Source organism: Kryptolebias marmoratus, linkage group LG18 (genome assembly GCF_001649575.2).
Source record: "Kryptolebias marmoratus isolate JLee-2015 linkage group LG18, ASM164957v2, whole genome shotgun sequence".
NCBI classification, from domain to species: Eukaryota; Metazoa; Chordata; class Actinopteri; order Cyprinodontiformes; family Rivulidae; genus Kryptolebias; species Kryptolebias marmoratus.
Genome location: NC_051447.1, coordinates 18032773 through 18052505, shown reverse-complemented (window position 1 = coordinate 18052505; position 19733 = coordinate 18032773). Strand labels below are relative to the sequence as shown.

At 39.8% G+C, this 19733-nt stretch overlaps 1 protein-coding gene across 12 annotated transcripts in view; it reads left to right on the top strand.

Moving 5' to 3' along the window:
• sox5 (SRY-box transcription factor 5) overlaps nucleotides 1-19733 on the top strand; it is a 291505-nt gene that overhangs the window by 97743 nt on the left and 174029 nt on the right. For all 12 annotated transcript variants that reach the window (XM_037981187.1, XM_037981185.1, XM_037981190.1 and 9 more), the window contains exon 5: nucleotides 13225-13293. In XM_037981187.1, the coding sequence (XP_037837115.1) occupies nucleotides 13225-13293 (69 nt within the window). The remainder of the gene's footprint in view (nucleotides 1-13224; nucleotides 13294-19733) is intronic.

Below are 19733 nucleotides of genomic sequence, written 5' to 3'. Positions count from 1 at the left end.
CGCTTTAATCGAAGCAGAGTTCGTTTATTATTAATATTAAAGCATCTGTACGCTTATCTGTGGATCCAGAAAATGCTCCTACACAGTCTCTCACTGTTACAGCATCCTCACCAGCCAGGCAGTGGCCAATGGGAATACTCTGCCCAGTGAAAACAATATAAATGTACGCAGTTTCTGACACACAGGACAGAGGATCAGTGTGTGTGTGCTGCTGGTTGATCCAGGGAAAATGGCTTTTGTTGAGTCCCCTGTGCTATGTAACATTACAGAGTAATTACAGAGTATGTGCTTTGTTTAGGGGATGTCTAATTATGCTGTTTTGGTTGTGCAGGGCCCTGGGGTGTCTGTGTGTGCGAGAGAGTGTGTACATCCGTGAGAAGATGCTAATTGTGGAGGCGGTGTTTGTGGTACAGCAACTGTCAGCCAGAGAGAGAAGGGAGGAGGAAAAAAAACAACCTGAGTGATGCACTTTGGCCTTTCTGCTAATCTTTCAGACCTCTCTGCCCATCAGGATGTCACCTACAGTCCGACCTGATTCAACATCTGTTCCATTAACCAAAATACCTTTTCAGACGCGGTTTCTGTTACATCACTTGGTTTGGACGTGTTAAACTAATAGCTCTTTGGCTGTCATAAAAGCTCGGTGTTTACTCCTTTCAAATGTGGCCACAGTCATTAGACTTCCCCTCGCTTGGTGTGCATGCTAATATGTTGTGCGGAATTTATCCAGGTTGCCTTTACTTGCAATCTGATTGCTTTTTATAATTGCAGAAAAATGGACGGAAACTAGTCCAACACGACGTGCGATACAAAAACGGCTTTTACAGGAACGAATCGTGACACAGTTCTGTACATTTTTTTAAGACTTGGGACTTATTTTCTTTTATGCTGAGGTGACTTCAGTTATGACTTGGCTTGAATTAAACTGAATTAAATTACATTTCAAATACTTGATATGAAATAAATGCTAACTTATTGTTGTGCACATTACCAGAAAGCTAAAGTATCTTTTTAAATCCTTGGTTAAGACTCATTTTTTTTACTTTGGTTTTTGATTTAAACAGAGCATATGATTTTACGTCTACTTTTGTTGTGCTTTTATACTTGTTTTATTTCATTTTATATTTTATTTTGTTGTACAGTTTCCTGGTTTGACTGTAAACCACTTTGGTCAACCTCAGTTGGTTTAAATGTCCTATATAAATACGGTTATAGGGAAATAAGAAAATAAAAATTCGGGAAAAAAAGTTGATTGCATCACATTTTTGTGAAAGTCAGCATTACCATAGAAACTGGTGATCTTTTTAGACCAGATTTCAAGAAGAATAGACCTTTTATGAAACAGTAAACAGATTGATTTTGCTTTTGCATCCAAGAGTTTTATCTTGTTTAAAGATTTGATTCTACTTTAACCTTCAGATATCGTCTCTATGCCTTCTTCGATATTTCTGCAGAACTGAGCTGATTTAATAATTGCAGGATATATTTGGTCTCTGAAAGCAGGAACCTTTTTTCCAAACCATAATTGTTCCACCACCATGCCTCACAGATAGTTTCAATCATGCCTTTTGTCTGCAAACAAAAACCACTAAATATTTTAGCAACGATAAAAGGTGGGCTAATTTATAATTACCTGTTCCTGCGTGTGTTTATTAGCAAAATATCTCACTGGACAGGTTTCAGTGAAACTGGATATACGTCTACAGATATTGAGCTAAAGTTTGGAGTGGTAGTAGTTGGTAGAAGACATCAAGCACTGACAGGTCAGGCAACATCTTTGTTTTAAACTTTTGCATGTAAGCCATGCTTATTTATTTGTTTATATTTTGGAAAGTTTTTGTTTTTCGTACTTGAATGGACTTGATCTTTCAGTTTTTAGGTTAGCATCGTCAGTGTTCTGCTTGGCTTTATCTTGAAACAGGTTTTTCCCGAAGCATTTCATTTGGCCTTGCTTACTGCAGTTGTTCGTCTCACACCTGTGTTCCAGTGAACTATTTGTCTTTCACCTGCTTTCCATTAGTCATAACCACTCGATATATACTCCCCTCCTTCCTTCGTAGCTGCTCTGTTCCAAGCTCTGCTTTGGGTTTCTTTTATTCACTTGCCTTTTTTTAAAGAGTAAAGTATTAAGGTTCATTTGTTACTTCTTCTGCCCCCATCCAGGATGTCCCCATTTTGGGTCCTGCTTTGGCCATCTCAAAATATCTTTTGTCTTTTTCTGACTTTAGCTGCAAAGACTTTGAACTAAGAGTTCCCAGATAAAATTTTAATTGTTTCTTAAGACCTATTTTGGCCTTAATCAACTCTTCGGTCTAATTTGATGGAGACTGACTGTCATTCCTGAACAAATTAAAGGCCTAGCGCTCCTTAAAGAATGCATATCGCCCACAGCTTTTTTTAGTTTTAATCTAAGATCTCCTCATGTTGTAGCTTTTGGTCCTCTTTTTCTTTCGGCTGTTCCATTTTCAGGTGTCTCCACAGAGAGACGTCCTCCTCCATCTAACTCTGTCTTCTGTGTCCTCTGTCCTCCATGTCCTCTCTAACTGCATCCATATATGTCCTCTTTGCCTCTAACATCCTTCTGTCCCTCCTCTGGACATGTCCAAACCGTCTCTAACTTTATCTCCCAGTCCTTCAACCTGTGCCGGACCTCTGATGACCTCATTCCTAACCCTGTCCATCCTCGTCCCTCCCAAGGAGAACCTTGACATCTTCAGCTCTGTCACTTCCTGTCCTGTCTCCTGTCTTTTTGTCTCCAAACCATACAACATGGCTGCTTTCACCACTGTCTTGTAAACCTTGTCGTCGCTTTTGGTCCAACCTTTAAAACAACGTTTTTGAGCAATCTCATGCAGATTTGCAGGATGTCATGCTCAGACTGTGTCGTTAATCACACTCGGCAACTATTCAATCAAACTTTAGCTCAATATTTGTTAAACTGACCGGATTATAGCCATATAGCCATACAACCAATAACCTGAAAGTTTGATTAAAATCTGTCTTGTGGCTCATGAGATATTTTGCTGACAGACACATTTACATCAGCACCTGCCTTGACATTATGTCAAGTTGTGTGTAATACTCACTGTTCTAAGTTTCTAAGTATTATAGATGCACTTAGCTTTGCAATGCTGCTGCTTTTTTCATGCATGTTTAATGTGTACAAAAATCTGCAATGCTGATAAAAACCAACAATTGCCATCGGACGTACATAGCTGCTGACAATGCCTGTGGGTAAAGGCTTTGAAAAATAGACCATGTTGGTTGGACCTTGATGAACTAAGAAAGTACATTTAAAAATAGCATTGAGAATGAAATACTCTAATGCAGTCTATTGAGTGAGTTTAAGAAATAGAGAAGTACTGCCTCTGTGCATGTACCAGGATTGCATTTATCCAGTGGTCCAGGTTATTGTTTTCTCATCCACTTTAGATGGTTAGTCCTCTGCATGAACTTCATCATTTAGAGGACTAAGAAGAAAATAAACAAATGTAGATGTTTGTTTTGAGTGTCTTAGAGAAAAGAACGTGATGGCAGCATGATGTTTATCAAATGATTCTGCTTCTATAATTTTTTTTTTCCTTTTTGTGCGTGTGTTTATTTTAAGGTCTGAACAAGGTCTCCGAGCGCTGTATCTGGTGTTCCTATTGCCATCCATTAGAAATCCATCCTACCTACTCCACCTCACAAAGACGGCACAGAAAGTGTCTCATTCTTCTTTGTTTACAGAGTTCTAATTACCCGGGTTGATTTAGACTTGGCAAAGAAAAGTAGCGATGTTGTGTATCAAAAGGAACCGCCGGTTTGAATAGCGGTTGGCCAGCTCTAAGAAGGGGTCAAGGTACCGAGATGCGTCCTTGTCTATACAGCGATACAATGCCCCAATGTCGCCGATGTATAATTGCTAAACACATTTGTTCAAGGAAGTTGCAGTTCAGGATGACATTTTTTGGATCCAATGGCACATTGTTAGCCTTCATTTCATATAATGTGTTCCTGGGCATTAATTTGCTCATGGAATACAATAAAGTGCATTTCATTATTGTTATCATTTACAGAGTGCATCATTATAGCCATAATCCATTCGAAATGAGAGGAGGAATAAATGAAACTGCTTTAGCGATGTTGTTTTCCGCTTTGATTGAATTCAGGATGGTCTATAACACAATGAGAGTCTTGTACTGCAGAGATTTTTGAACAATGAGTTGTACTTTTATTATAGGAAATAATTAGAAAAATGTAACTTAATTTCATATTTTTGGGTTTATATAATGGTCTATTAGGTTTTGAGAATGTTTTTTCTCAGCACTGTAGAGGTTTCTTGCTGATGTCTTTTCTGACTCTACTCTTGTGTAGCTTTAAACAAGGAGCACAAATATTAATATTAGGAGTTAAAATTACCTCTCTGCCTGTTATGTGGGGCTCTCAGCTCGTTAAAGATCCTATCAAATCATTTTGTAGAAAATGGATGGCAATGGTACTTCAAATATTTGTTTATTTTTTTTAATTTACAGATCATGGAACGAGTTATGAATTGATAATTCCAGTTAAACTTTATGGCAAACAGGTGATTAAATCATTGAAATTGAAGTTGGGAAACCAAAATATGAATTAAGATGAACTTTAATTGGGTTATCAGTTTGACCCAGCATAATTAGTTAGGTTTTCTACCCCCAAAATTGATCTTAAATTACTAATCTGTTCAAGTGAAGCTACTAAAAAGTTGAGTTTGAAAGAAGAAATCCAAATCATAACTTGGGTTGGTACCATTAGCATCAGCTAGGTAGCACCAACCAATGTTATTTTAGGAAATGAAAAACGAGTTCAAACCCAATCAGGTTAAACATCTTACAAGTTAGTTTTTATCATTTTATCTTTGTTACTCTTCTGCAGGGGCCCAGTCAAGTCCAGTGTTGTCAGCTTACAGCCAAAAATGGCAGACTGTGAGGAATGACACGCCTCATCTTTGACCCAACCACTGGGTTTGGTCAAACCAACCCAACCTATGACCCAGCAGTTTGTTTTTTTATGTGAGATGAGAGAAGGGAAGCAAACTATAGTAAAGAAAATAACAATCATGGTAATGAGTCTGACTATTACTATCCCAGGATAAATGTAACATTGTGCTATTAACACACTCTACTACAGTGGTCTCCAATCCTGGTCCTCTTTGGGCCACTATCCTGCATGTTTTACTTGTTTCTCTGCTCAAACTCACCTGATTCATGGTTAAATCACCTCTTCATGTTCTGCAGAAGCCTGTTAATCACCCATTGATTCAAATCAGGTGTGTTGGAGCAGAGAAACGAGGAAAACATGCAGGATGGTGACCCTAAAGGACCAGGATTGGAGACCACTGCTACACTACAACCACATAGCAAGGTGATCTTCCTGGATGGATGGATGGAATAGGTTTGTCCCGTTATTTAACACAATTACTGTGGTCCAGGAGAGCATTGAATAGGGTCCTTTCATGTCCCTAGGTAGAAAACTCCAGTACATGATGAGGAACCTCGGGATAGCAGGTTTATGTTGGACGTTTCATGCGTCACTGCTGCTTGGAGGAAACTTAGTTCAGTTCCAGTCTCAGTTGACCGAAGACAGGCATGTCCAAGAGTTTGTTTAAACCAGTTATGTCCAATCTTGGTCCTCAAGGGCCACTATCCTGCATGTTTTAGTTGTTTCCCTGCTCTTCAACAGGTCTTCCAAGTTTTGCAGAAGCCTGTTAATCACCAAGTCATTCAGATCAGGTGCGTCAAAGCAGAGGGACATCTAAAACCTGCAGGCTGGTGTCCCTCCAGGACCAGGATTGGACACCACTGGTTTAAACCAGGAGAGTTTTTGTCGCTGGTTCAGCTTCTTCAAAAGAACAACCTCTGTGTCCTCAGAGATGGAGTGGTGAGGAGCTCAGACTCAACAAACTTTACTGGTCGCTGATTCCCTCAGGATTCACTTCAACCAGCGAAGTCTTCGCTGGCCACCAGGGAAAGAGACAGAGAGAGAGCGGATGTACCCCTTTATGTCCTTTATGTCAAGGAAGCTTGCTGACTACAGGAACCATCTTCGTTTCAGTTTGAGATGCAGACAGGAAAGACTCATCCCTAGCAAGGACCCTAACGAGCCTCTATTGTTAGAAGAGTGAGAACAATCTGCAAGCAATCCAGCTTACATCACATCTCAGCTTTAAAAGCTCAACTCCACACTCTCTATTTCTGAATTGAGAAAGCTCCTCGGATGAGAAGCAAAATGTCTTCAACTACAGAATAGAAGTCCAGTTGTTTTTGTTTTTTAACGTTTTTTGAATTTACCATGGCCTGGGTGACTGAGAATCTACACCAGCATACCCCTTTATGGTTCACAATCAGTTTTTCTTTGGGAAGATTAAGCCTTTACCCAATCTTGACATCCTCGCCTATTACTGGTTTATCTGTAAATTGTAGAAAACCGGTTAGGTCTACTTGTATTTTTCACGAAAACATCTGTCTTTCTTTTAATTGCATTTCTGGCGTCAAATTGATGTTCATTCATAAATTGTCTCCAGTACATATCATAAGCAAAAAACAAATATCAGTGTTTGCAAGAAAAATTGATGTTTGTGCTCTCCTCCAGTTGACTTACAGGCATGCATAATAGTTGGGCTGGACTCAGAACTAAAACATCCCTATCTGTCTTCATTGTATCCCGTCTATAACTCAATCAAGTCACTCACATTTCGTTCAGTCAGATGCTTTCAGTCATGCAGCTGAGGAGGTCACTGCCTGTTTGTGTGTTATCTTATTTTCTTTCTCAATCTCCTCATTTTACTTTTACTTTCTTCAACGAGCCTCTGCTCCTGTTTGTGTGTGTGTGCGCCTCTCCTTCCTGAGATTTATTGGTTGAGTGTGACAGTGTGTGTAGATTGTATGCAGGTGATTAGAGTTAAGCAGACAAATGCATTTAAGACTAAGTAAGCAGTGTCTTAGATATTTGTGCAATCATGTCAGTAAGACAAAAACACCATATGGTCTGGGCGCGTTTGTAATATGTGCTTGCAAAGAATATTTTAGGGGATTAATCCGAGATTTGAGAATGACATTATGCATTAGTCCACCTCTGTTAACATTCTGGACTGGCTTCACAACTTTCCTCTGTCTTTGTTGGATCAGTTAAGTACTGCATCTTTGGTGACAGACATTTGGGAATGATTTTGAGTAGATATTCAAAAGCTTTTATTGTTTCATGAACATGAAAATGGCATTTTAGGAGCCTCTAAACCCTCCACTCCTAAATGCAACTGTTTAAAAACAATGGCATAGCCTCTAATCTAACCTACAATCCAAGGGCATCTTGTTCTTGTCTTTACTTTGCGGACCCATCATCTAAGCTTTATGCCAGGGGTGGCCAATCCTGGTCCTCGAGGGCCGCAATCCTGCATGTTTTCCTTGTTCCTCTGCTCCAACACACCTGATTTGAATCAATGGGTGATTAACAGGCTTCTGCAGAACATGAAGAGGTGATTTAACCATGAATCAGGTGTTGGAGCAGGGAAACAAGGAAAACATGCAGGATGGTGGCCCTGAGGACCAGGATTGGAGACCCCTGCTCTAATCTAACCTACAATCCAAGTGCATCCTTTTCTTGTTGTTGTCTTTACTTTGCGGACCCATCATCGAAGCTTTATGCACATATCCTGCACCTTGTTTGCTGTTTTTGATTTATTTTTGTGGCAGTATCACAGCACCACATACAGGCCTGGCATAGTTTCTAGTTGTTTGGGTCATTTTTGATGTTTGTGTAGGGATATTTTTAGAAAAAACAAAAAGATTGTTGTGCAATGGCTGCGTTTTTGTGTGGACAAGCCCTAAATCTCTATTGCCAGCTTTGATTTTTTTTAATATATGCTATTTTTGTATGTTAATTATTTGCAGAATTTATTTTGGTGTATGATTATATAATACTTTGGGACAATAAAAAGGTAAATTAGTTGAAACAAAAATGAAATGTCTCTTTGGAAAGATGTCTACGGCAGCTGATGAATAAGAATGAACATTTTACGTGTAATAAATAGAACACAATGCAAACTTTTGTATTAACGGCAGGGCTCGATGACAAAAGCGGCACTTTGTTAGTATCAGTATCAGAAGTTGCAGAACATGATGTGGTGTTTGATCACAAGAAGCCTTTGGCAGTGTGAGAGGCTGTGCACAGACAGGAAAACTGAGAGCATTGATTTTATTGTTGAGGAGCAAGGACTGAGTGTGATTTGGCAAGTGTGTGTGCATGTGTATGATTGTGTGGAAAATAAAACTATAGAGGCCTATTCAGACCATCCTTTCTTCGTCCTTCCATCAGGAGATAGCAGAGACATTGAACTGTGGCAACAAAAGCAGATTTCCATCAGACAGAGTTTCTGAGAAAGAGGGGCATTGTGTTGAAAGGGCCTTAATGGAAGCTCAGCTTAGAGCTTTATTCACACTAACTGTACTCTCAGGTCACCACAAGCACAAATGTGTACACTCACTTTTCCCATGTACTACCAAACACATCTTGTTCTTCTCCTCTGTAGCCCGTGCTCTCGTTTCTCTAATGTTTTTAAATGATGGAAGAGAGTTTGTGACCAGATAGTTGTTCTGCAGTACAGCACTTAAAACTCTTTGTGCTCATCTCAGACTAAAACCATTTGTGTGGCCCGGTTTGTTTATTAAAAAAAAAATCTCACATGTGGAAAAAAACAACTCATGTATGATGGAGTGACCTGTATCGGCCCTTAGATAAACAGAGTTAGCCAAAATCAAAATCAGATTTTCTAAAGAATATGTTTTTAGTTTGATTTATATTATATTGATATGTTTTTAGAGCAGCGTTTCATCCTCGCCAAGAGCCACATGGTGCATAAAAGGCTAAGAATCATAGATGCATTATGCTCTGAAGAGAACAAAGATGCACCCACACAGACCAACGAGGTTGAAATAACACCTCTGTGATATTGTATTGGGGGGAAAAAAGGTTGTTCACCTCCAAATAACCTTTCTAAAACAGAGAATGAGCTGTCTGAGTTTATTCCTTCTATAACGTCTGCCCGTGGAGGTAAGTTTAGTTTAGGTTCAGCCTTTGTGTGTCGACGCCATCTTCCATGAAAGGTGTCAGATGTCACAAACGGCTCCCTTTTCATATCTGGAACAACACTAGCTTGCTTTTTTTTATATATAACAATAAACGAAACTGCAAAAATCAATTCATGATTAAAAAGTTTGAGGCACCGTTTTTCTTTTAAAACTTGCAACACCTCTAAGCGGTAAGGTGTACCACCAAGGAACTCCCACGCAGGTCAGAGACGTTGTGAATTATTTTTTATACTCCGACCCTGATCTGTACTTCTCCAAACACGAACATCCCATAGAGTACCAAAAAAAAAAAAAACAATTATCGCCCGTTGCAACATCAATAATGTGTTTGCTTTTGTAGGTTAGTTTGTCTGTGTCATTAGCTAAATTTCTCATAAATTACTGAATGTGATCACTAATTGTACAGGGTGGGCAGCACCTTGAACACATTTTACAAGTGGTGAGAAACTTGTAAATAACTCATGAAAGAATAAAGTTACGTTAAAACCAAGCACACAGTTGTTTTTCTTGTGAAATTCCCAATAAGTTTGATGTGTCACATGACCCTCTTCCCATTGAAAAAACAAAAGTTGGATCCAAAATGGCCGACTTCAAAAGGGCCACCATGGTCACCACCATCTTGAAAAGTTTCCCCCCTCCCATATACTAATGTGCCACAAACAGGAAGTTAATATCACCAACCATTCCCATTTTATTAAGGTGTATCCATAGAAATGGCCGACCCTGTAGATTTGCAACTGATTAAATTTTTGAGTCAAACCAATTCAAGATGGCTGCCATAGATAATTACCCATAGCAAAACACATAAATGGCTATAACTCAGCCAATCTTACAAATATTGAGCTAACATTTGGTGTATTAGTCGTTGGGATTGATCCTAAAATGTCCACCATGCACTCCACATTGTGCAATATTTTTACTTTCAACATCGGCATTAACTATTGGCTAAATATTTCATGAACCAGTAGACGAATCCTAATGAAACTCTCAAAAACAGTCTCCGGATGCAAATCTATAACCGATGAACTCGCCTCAGTTTAAGATGGCCACTACGGCACAGCTAATTGACATCACCCAATGGAAAAATGGCTTTAATTTCATCATATTTACAGTTATTGAGCTTAGACTTGGTGTGGCGGTGGCTGAGAGTCGTTCACAACACATGCTCTGATCTGTGTCGTGTTTTCCCAGTTTTCTTGAGATCGTGCATAACTTCATTTACAGGTTTTGACCAAAACAGCTGTAACCTGTAGCGAGTGGTGCATTTCGCACTTAGGCCTTCAGTGATGTCCAACTTAGTCAATAAATACCTTTCATTATGCCAGCATTTATAACACCAGGACTGGAGAGTAGTTAGGCACTACTTGGCATTGCATCACCTCAGTTGTGTACAAAATGGGCTATTATCCGGCGCATTTTAAAAATCAACAAACCCACACCAGCAATTAAAACATATCTGGTATGCTACTGTCAAAACTAAATAAAATAGAATAAAATAAATACAATGTTTGCACTTGCCAAAACACTTATTTCAACACAAAATCCATTCTGGGACAGGTTAGCTAGCTAGCTAGCTCGGGGGTCGGCCGTCCTCCTCTGACGAGATCTAGCTTCTCTTGAAAAGTTTGTCTTGAAAACAGCCTTGCCAGTCTATCAGCAACCAAATCAACGTGTTGCTCTCCTTCGGCCATTGTGGGTTAAAACAGTTTTTAGCCGGTAACAGTCCCGGGTGTGACTCTGTTTATCTGCACAGCACTGCCGCAGCTCAAACTAGTAAGTATCCATCCAATCACAGGACGCATAAATGTCATGTTCAACGTGAGGCCAGCTAGAGGGCCTTACTGCCACAACTCGTGATCTGATTGGCTGTCGCAGCTGTCTATCAACTGTATTTGCCCGTTCACTTACAGGCCTGGGCAGATTTCATACAGCCTGGCAACATAAGAGCTGAATTCTGATTGGATAAAAACTCTGGAAGGAGCATAATATGACATGAAGAGAATATGAATACTTTTAGATATCTAGGGAAAGTAAATTAAAAATTAAATGAACCTTTATCATAATTATGATCATGATTTCTGGTTATGTTAGGCCAGCAGGGAAGGGCTTAACTTCATCTCTTCACATCATAAGGTTGTTTTAGTTTAAATCTCTGGCACTGAAATGAAATGGGTGATATGCATTTCTTCAAGGAATGCCAGGCCTTTCTCTTTTTTAACTTTAAATGACTCGTAATAATAAACAATCCTGTCTGACCCAGTGGATTTTATTTCCTGGATTGGAAACCCCGTCTGCTGTCTAAATACCTCAGTTTCTCATCGGCGTTGTTCTCCGCTCTGTTACTTGTAAACCAGAGGATGAGCGAGCAGGCCTCCTGTGGATTAACCGCAGCCTGACTCCAAAAGTTTAAGACACGTCAAATCTCCACACACACAGACACAGTCCGGTGCGTTTCCAAACTCAGTACGTACTGTACAAGCAACGCTAAAGTGCTGTCCCCACATCACATCGCTCAATATTTGCCCAGAGAAGAGTACACAACGGCTGTTCCAAAATCTGATTGGTGTTATTTGTAAGTCAGCCTAAATCTCGGAGAAGCTACACACACAAATGGAACAGGGTTTACTAATCCATTTGTAAGGCAATAGGCAGGCAAACAGGCAGGGGAGAGCTTGCCAAGTGTTGTAATCACAGCTAAAGATGATGAGCCCACTCCCATCCTCTACACTCCTCTACAGTGCTGTGTGTGTGTGTGTGTTTGTCCTACATCGCCTACTTTACAGAACTGTGACAAGAGAAGGAGAAAATGAATCGGTATCAAGTGGATAATCTACAAAAGTACACTAGGAGCTTTACCACCTTATGCAAGTCCCCCACTCATTCATCTGCAGATACCACGCAATCTCTCTGAGAACAACAACAACAACAACAAGCCGACGTTTTGAGTTCTGAAAAGGCAGTAATTGTAAGCAGGTTGGGGAATAAATTAGAAAAGATGACAAAATACGGAGATAAATCCAGCTTAAGAGAGATGTGCGCCACTGTTGATTTGATTTCAGCTTTTCTCTCTATCCCGCTCTTTTTCTCCCACCCTCATTCCTGATCTTTTTTAGTGGGGTGGAAAAATGGATTTTTGTCAGCGATTTGGCCCTGAAATAGCTTATTGTTTAAGGCAGCCACTGTGTGCGGGTACGACGTCAACATCACATGTGTGCGCGAACACGCACTCCTGTTTCCATGGGGAGTAATGGCCGTGGAAGTGTGTGTTGGCTCTGCTGGCAACAATACGCCACTGTGTTCATTGGTTTAGACTGGTGTGTGTGTGTTTATGGTGTGTGTGTGTACGCAGTTCTATAGAGTCGCTTGTTGATATTTATAGATGGAAGAATTCTGGCGTGAATGGGGGAGGAATGTCGGGGAGAAAAAGGAGGAGGTTAAAAGAAGAGGAAAGGAAACGAGTGGAGGAGGAAAGAAAGGGTTCTGACGCTGGAGTTGGTTTGGCGTTCAAAGTTTTTGTATTCCTCTTTCTTTTTTTATCTATTGTCACCCTGTTTAAAAGAAAACAGTAGAAAACGAAGGTCTGTTTTTTTAAAAAGACAAAAGTTTGGTGACGTCTGCAAATAGTTAAGTGCTGAATTCTTTTTCCCATCGTCTTTGACTTGTTGCCATACGTTTTAGTTTTGACATTTCTAACTCCAAAGCAGTGAAGAATCGCGTATCGCCTGCCGCCTTGCGTGGCAAAGTTTAAAACAAAGATCTTGTGTGATCTGTTAGTGCTCAGAGTATGGGTTGGGGATGACTCTCAGCTACTACCACACCAAATCTTAGCTCGATATCTGTAAAACCGACTGGGATGTAGCCATTTTTGTGTTTGCTGAGGTGGCATCCATCTTGAATTGGTTTAATTCAGAGGTACATACAAATATTAATGATTAATTTTAGAGTAATTCAATAAAATCTGTTACATTTAGCTCAAAGATGAGGTTGGTGAGGACTCCTAGTTTTATGCACACCGAATTTTAACTCAATATCTACAAAATTAACTGAGCTATAGACATTTTTGTGTTAACTAGTTAATTGCACCATTAATTACCTGTCTTTTTTTCTTCTTTTTCTCCAGGCATGAAGGGTTTGGAAGACAGAACAGCTTTTGGACATTTTTGTCTTCAGATCGTTTTCTAAGTACCTGGTAAGGCTCCAACTAAATGCTTCTGTTTACGTTTGTGTGCAAAAACTGTTTTACCTTCTGACCCGAAATCACAGTATCCAAACTGATGATTAGATTGCTTTGAGGCGATTAAAACGTCCCTCATTTTGAAGAAAATAAACCAAAAACAAAACGGCTGCTTAAGGCTTCTTTCCACCCAGAATATAACAGTCAACATGTAGCAATCGCAAAGGCACTTATACAAAACAGTTGCACAAAGTAGCTTCTCACAGTTTACAAATCGCCAATCGAGCCAGCCACACCCCACATAGATGTGAGCATTCAGAAATAAAGTGAGCTTCGTGGAACCAAAAGAGGCGTGTACTACGATGCATTAACTGTGTGATGAATGTTCAAAATGTGATTTATTACTTTGTTTTATATATATGACCTCGCTCTTTGTGGTTAACCCTTTTTTTAACAAACTGCAAAGCTGTCACGCATCATCATCGATCTTCTCCTTGGTAATGAATCTGATTAGGCTTTTAAATCCCGAGTTCGGGCAGTTCCGTATGTCATTACGGCATCTTTAAGCCTCAAAGCCGGCTTACCTTTTCACACGTCGGCCATCGCAGCTCTGTTCCCGCCTTGCTTGGTGTAGGTGCAACAGTGGAAAGTAGTGGGCTGACTTTAACCCCCTGTGACTCCAGAGTCTGTTCAGAAATCACACTGAGACGACCAGAAGGTATCTCAGTCCCTACTTGGTTTGTTTTTGCCTTTACATTCATGACCCAAATAGTCAATCAGCATTTTGAATTTGCTTCCTTTTGCAAAGTTTACTGCACCTGCAAAAGGTTCTGTTAAAGTCAGCTGGATGGAAAGAGAGAGTGTAGTTACCAGATTATAATCTGTAAGAAATGCAAAAGAGGTTTCTGCAAAATAAAGTTTAACTGTTTAGACCAAGGGTGTCAAACTCCGTTCCTCGGGGGCCGCTCTGCTGCATGTTTTAGATGTGTTCTTGCTTTAAAACACCTGGTTTAAATGGACGACTTGTTGCCATGCTCCTGGAGAACTTGACGATTTGGCGAGGAGGTGATTAAACCGTCTGAATCAGGTGTGTTGGAGCAGAAAAAACCTAAAACTCGCAGGACAGCGGAGCCTCGAGGCCTGGAGTCTGACACCAACACATGAACTTTACAAACAGCCATACTTGGACAAGTTATTGTCAAAATGCAGAGAAGTTTCAAAGTTTCAGGGAAAAGAAGTTGAACGGTTTTGACTGGTTTATTTGCTGTTATCGTTTGTGGCTTGGCTGCGATGACCAAAAAAAAGCAGCGGGTCGTTCTGTGTGGAGAACAAGGCCTGGAGTCAGAGCGGAACAGGGAGAATGAATCCGGAAACAGCAAGATGATGTGGTCTTGCTCTTTGTCTCTGTGTGTGTGTGCATCTGCGTGAATATGTGTGTGAAGACGCCCAGACAGTGTGTGTCAAGGCAGTGTCACGATCACAGATTGTGGCCCCGCCGTCGCTGCTCTGCTGAGGAGATGTAGCTGGCACCGGTTCCGCTGACCGTCGCCTGTGTGTGTCTCGCAGTGTCATGGACGTACGAATGTTTGTCTCGGCCTTGTCAGATCAGCCATGGCTCTGCCCACAGCGTGTGTGTCAACCGGGGGTGACCTATTGCCATGTGTGTCCCTGGGAATATGTGCGCGTGTGTCCTGGGCTGCAGGCGGGGAAAGTCCCCGTTTTCGCTGTGCCAGGGAGTTAGAGGGGACACCTTGTTCATTTGTGCTTTGTGCGTTTGTGTCATTGTGGGAGTTCCCCATCAAAGTAACCAGGGCTGGTGTTCAAAACCGATTTATTCTCACTTTTATAACGTCTGACTTCACAACATTTGCATTTTCCCCATCCTTCGTCACTTGCTGTAGAAGTGTTTGAATAATGGCCTGGATTACGTCTTTTATAACAGGAAAAAGTTTAATTAAAAATACAAGTTTTTTATCCTCACATTCATGTTGAACATGTGGTGGAAGAAAAGCATCAGTGACGTTAATAACGATGAGAGATTCCTCTGTTTTGACGATTTTGTTGCTTGATTTAGACCACACGTGTCAAACTCAAGGCCCGCGGGCCAGATCCGGCCCTCTGTAACATTTCATCCGGCCCTCTAGTCTGGTTCAGATCGAGTCTCTGATTCTTATTTTACTTAAAAAAACTGAGCCTAATTAGTGAAGTTTTCTCTTGACAGTGACTTAGAAGCCAACAATATATAATTTTAATTTCTGTATGATCAAGTTTTTGTTGATGGCTTTTTAAAAAAATCTGTTTTAATGTTAAAAACTTCATTTAAAAGCTGAGTGAGGCATAAGAAATGACTGCTAATGATGAGCTTTTTGAAGTTTGATCTATTTGTCTGAGTTCATTAAAGTCTGTTTGCTCTAAATTCTGTATAATCTGTAACTGGGAAAAGGTCTATATGGATGATTTGACATAATACATCTAAAACCAATTAATTTATGTCATTTTTAATAAATATTGATCATGATTGGCCCTTGGCCAGGACCAAATTTTTAATTTTGGCCCCCTTTTTTGCGTCACTGGGTTTGACACCCCTGGTTTAGATCATTATCAAACTTTCTTTTTCTTTCCCCACAAACATTCTCTGGCTTTGAGTTTTCTCTCTGATCAATCCTTGTACATGTACCTAAATGTAGCTGACATTGTTTGTAACACACGTGGATCGTAACACTGTCAGATGATTGACAAGTCTTATTTGATTTAGCTGTAAATTAAATTTGAGGGAATGCATATCGCCCACTATCGCACACAAAACGTTTTAGGCAAAAATCTTGCACGATCCGTAATATTACTCAAATGGAAAACAAGTCAACCCCCTGTAAAACCGACTGTGTTGGCTAAGATCCACTAAGCTGTGGTGGCCATCTTGATTCAGGTTGAGTTTAAAAGTTAATCAGATGTAGACGTTCATCCAAAATATACTTTGAGAGTTTTAATGAAATCCATCCAGTGGTTCATAAGATATTCTGCAATCAGACAGATAAATCGAGTCCAACATTAATGCCCAAGTTTGAAGTAAATGTCTGACAGAATATATAGTGCTTGGTGTATATGTTAGGGAGGACTCTCAGCTACTACCACACCAAATTTTAGCTTAATATCTCTAAAACTGACAGAGTTATAGTCGTGTTTACATTTGCTGATGTTGGTAGGGTGTGGGGGCCATAAACAACTTACTTTTAAAATCTGTATATTAAAAATAATCAAAATGAAATTTGCCATTTGTGTAGTGACACTAACAGTTGTGCTTTTACTCCCAACCTATGTTGAACACTTGTGCAGTTTAATTTCAATTAAAATTTACTAAAGTGTTTGTTTTTTTGTTGTACTGTAGCCAATAATATGATAAACATTATTGCGCTGAATGACTTTTCTGTAGACGCCGAAGCTGAAAGAACACCAGCTAAAAAACAAAAGCTGCAAAATGCTGGATAAAAACAAATTTATTGAAGGCTACCTACAAGTTATATGCAGCAAAGCTGAAAGTACCAGAACAGAAGATAAAAGCTGAAGTAGGTAAAGAGTAGCTAAAGCTAACGTTGGTAAAGAGTAACCAAAAAGAGCCAAAGGGCTAACTAAAAGCTAAAAGTAGCAAAAGGTTGACTAAAAGCTGAAAAGGAAGCACACACAAAAGTAGCAAAAATCTAGATAAATGCCTAAAATAGCAAAAGGCAAGCTAAAAGTTGTAGAACAGTAGCTAAAAGTCAAAAGCAGCTAACTGTAGCTAAATGGATGGCAAAAGCTAAAAGTACCAAAGGGCTAAAAGCAGCCAAAGAAAACAAAAATGGAGCCAAATTTCTGATGCAGATTTCAGAGATTGTGTTTTTTAAGGAACTGAAGTGACCTCAATGTGTTTCTGTTTGAAAAAATTCTCAATTAAGGTAAATATTTCAAAAAAGTACAAAAGTTGCAAAAACCAAAAGTCAGAAGCTACCATTTGCCATGTGTGTAGTGACACTAACAGTTGTGCTTTTACTCCCAATTATGTTGAACACTTGTGCAATTTTAATTTCAATTAAAATTTACTAAAGTGTTTGTTTTGTTGTTGTACTGTAGCCAATAATCTGGTAAATATTATTGGTAGAAAAAGCCCAGTTACTTGGTGCTGTTTCTACCAAATGAGGAATAAATATATTTACATGCTCTCATTTATAACTTCCCCAAAAAAAACAAAACATCGGCAGGTCTGAACTTTGTTAAAATCAGAATCTGTCAGGATTACTTCAAGTGAGCTGTCTCACATTGATGCAGGAGTTTTAGTGGATTTTAATCTGATTATAGCTACAATAAAAACATAAATAAATAAACACATCTTTGCTTGTTAAGTCTCAAAGCTAAAATGAAGCAAAAAAAAAACAACAACAAACAATTAAAAGAAATGTTACATAAGTTGACAAAGACAAAATTCTTCTACAATAGACTTGATGGATTTGTGCCACTGAACTGTAAGCTTTGCTGTACTTTATCTGGTAATTGTTTCCTGAACAGATATCACTCTCCATGAAAAGCCACACATCCCTCAGAGGATCTCCCTGTTAGAAATATGCTTTTCTCCATACGTGCTTGTTAATTAGCCGTGTTCCATATCTCGCCGTGTGTTTCTTTTGCCAAACAAATTCCCCGTTCCCCGTTCTCTCTCCCTCCCAGCACTGTCCAGAGCTGTGTGAGAGCTAATTGGCAGCTCGCTCGCCTGCCGCGACGGTGATCATGCAAATGTATTGGTGCTTACCAATAGCCGGGCCCATCAAAACATTACGACGGCCATTACCCAGAGCTGGGGCCGGCCTAACGACCATATGCTCCCCCGCCTGACAATCTCTCCCCCCCCACTCCAATTCCTAAACTCTTATTTATGTGTTTAATTTAATGTGCGAGGGAAGAATTCCCGAAATTAAATTTGGTTTTCGTTGGTGCCTCAAGAGAGTGGCAGCGTTATAATAACATGGTAATTTTTTACACGTCTTTATGAGAAATGAGAAAATTAATTCTTTCTGACAAGCTGTAATTATTGGGCTTGGAACAGTTGCAGCTGAACAGTTTGGGCTGTGGTAGCCTGGCAGTGAGCTGAAAGAAGAGGGGGGGTGTAGAGGAGAAAAAGAGGCAGAGAATAAAAACAACAGTGAGACAGGATAACAGAGTGAGTTCAGGACTGCAGCCTCAATCATATTTAGTTACAAAGGGAAGACAAAATGAGAGGAGAATGATGGTCAAGGACAAGAGGTGGGAGATCAGAGGTGGGATTAGAGCGGAGGAAAGTTTATTGGAAAAAAGTTTAGGAGAGGGCAAAAGAAGAGATGACAAAGTGACGGATATAAGGAGTGTAGGGATGTAGAAGTGAATTAAGGAAAGGTGGGAGCAGGAGGAGGGAGGAAATGAAAGTGAAGAAAATGTGAAGAGAAGGAGGCGAGCGCGAGAGAACGGAAGAAAGAGAGAATAGGATGGATCACTTCAATGAATGCATATATATTGGTATGCACAATTTCATTGTTTCCTAAACTGATTTAAATTACTTGTTACATAACACAACGGCAAGAAAAAAATGGATTGACAGCTTTAATCTAAGAAATGAAGGTTGTAAATTTATTTGAAGCTCTTATTATTCTTTGAGCGAGATTTAAAGGTATCAAACATTTAACAGTCCCTCCAGGATTTTGCGGGCATTTTTTGTAATTGTTGCGGCTAAAATGCCTGATTTCGCGGGGCATTTTCCTAAAAGTTGAGATTTTCTTTTACTAAAATAAAAAAAAAACATAACTTTTAATATATAAACCAAAAATACTTCCTAGTTCTGTAAGATAATTCCCAACAAACATTGACATTCTCAAAAGGTGCTTTATTTGAGAACTTTGATAGCTTCTAAACTGACATTCATGACCATTTCTGGATTGTCCCTGGTCTGCAGCTCTCCTCACATGTTTTGCAGACACAAAGTGTTTGTCGATGCGTTTATGTTCCATGATTACACTGCAGGACGTGCAAAACAGCTGCAGCTGGGGAGGAAACTGGTTTGCTGAAATCTTTGTGGGCAAATGTGAAGCATTAGCGCACATTTTGGCTTCGGTCGCTGCTCCTGCACGCTCCCGGCATTCTGATGTTAACAGGAAGTGACGTCACGTGTCTTCTTCCTGAGTTATTTGGGGTTATTTTGTATTCCACGCTACACAAACCCACAAAGAAGAGACTAGACCGCAGAAACGGTGGCGAATCACTTTAGAAACAATAAATATTGGGTTAAAGTTGCGGGAAAGTTGCGATTTCGCAGGGTTTGCTTGATTTTGCATTAATAGTTGCGAAATCCTGGAGGGTCTGACTGGATCCTATTCAGTACTTATCTATCACTTGGGTTGCCCCAAAATTTTGCATCGAACGCCTTCGTCGTCTTGACCAGATTTGCTTAAACTGCT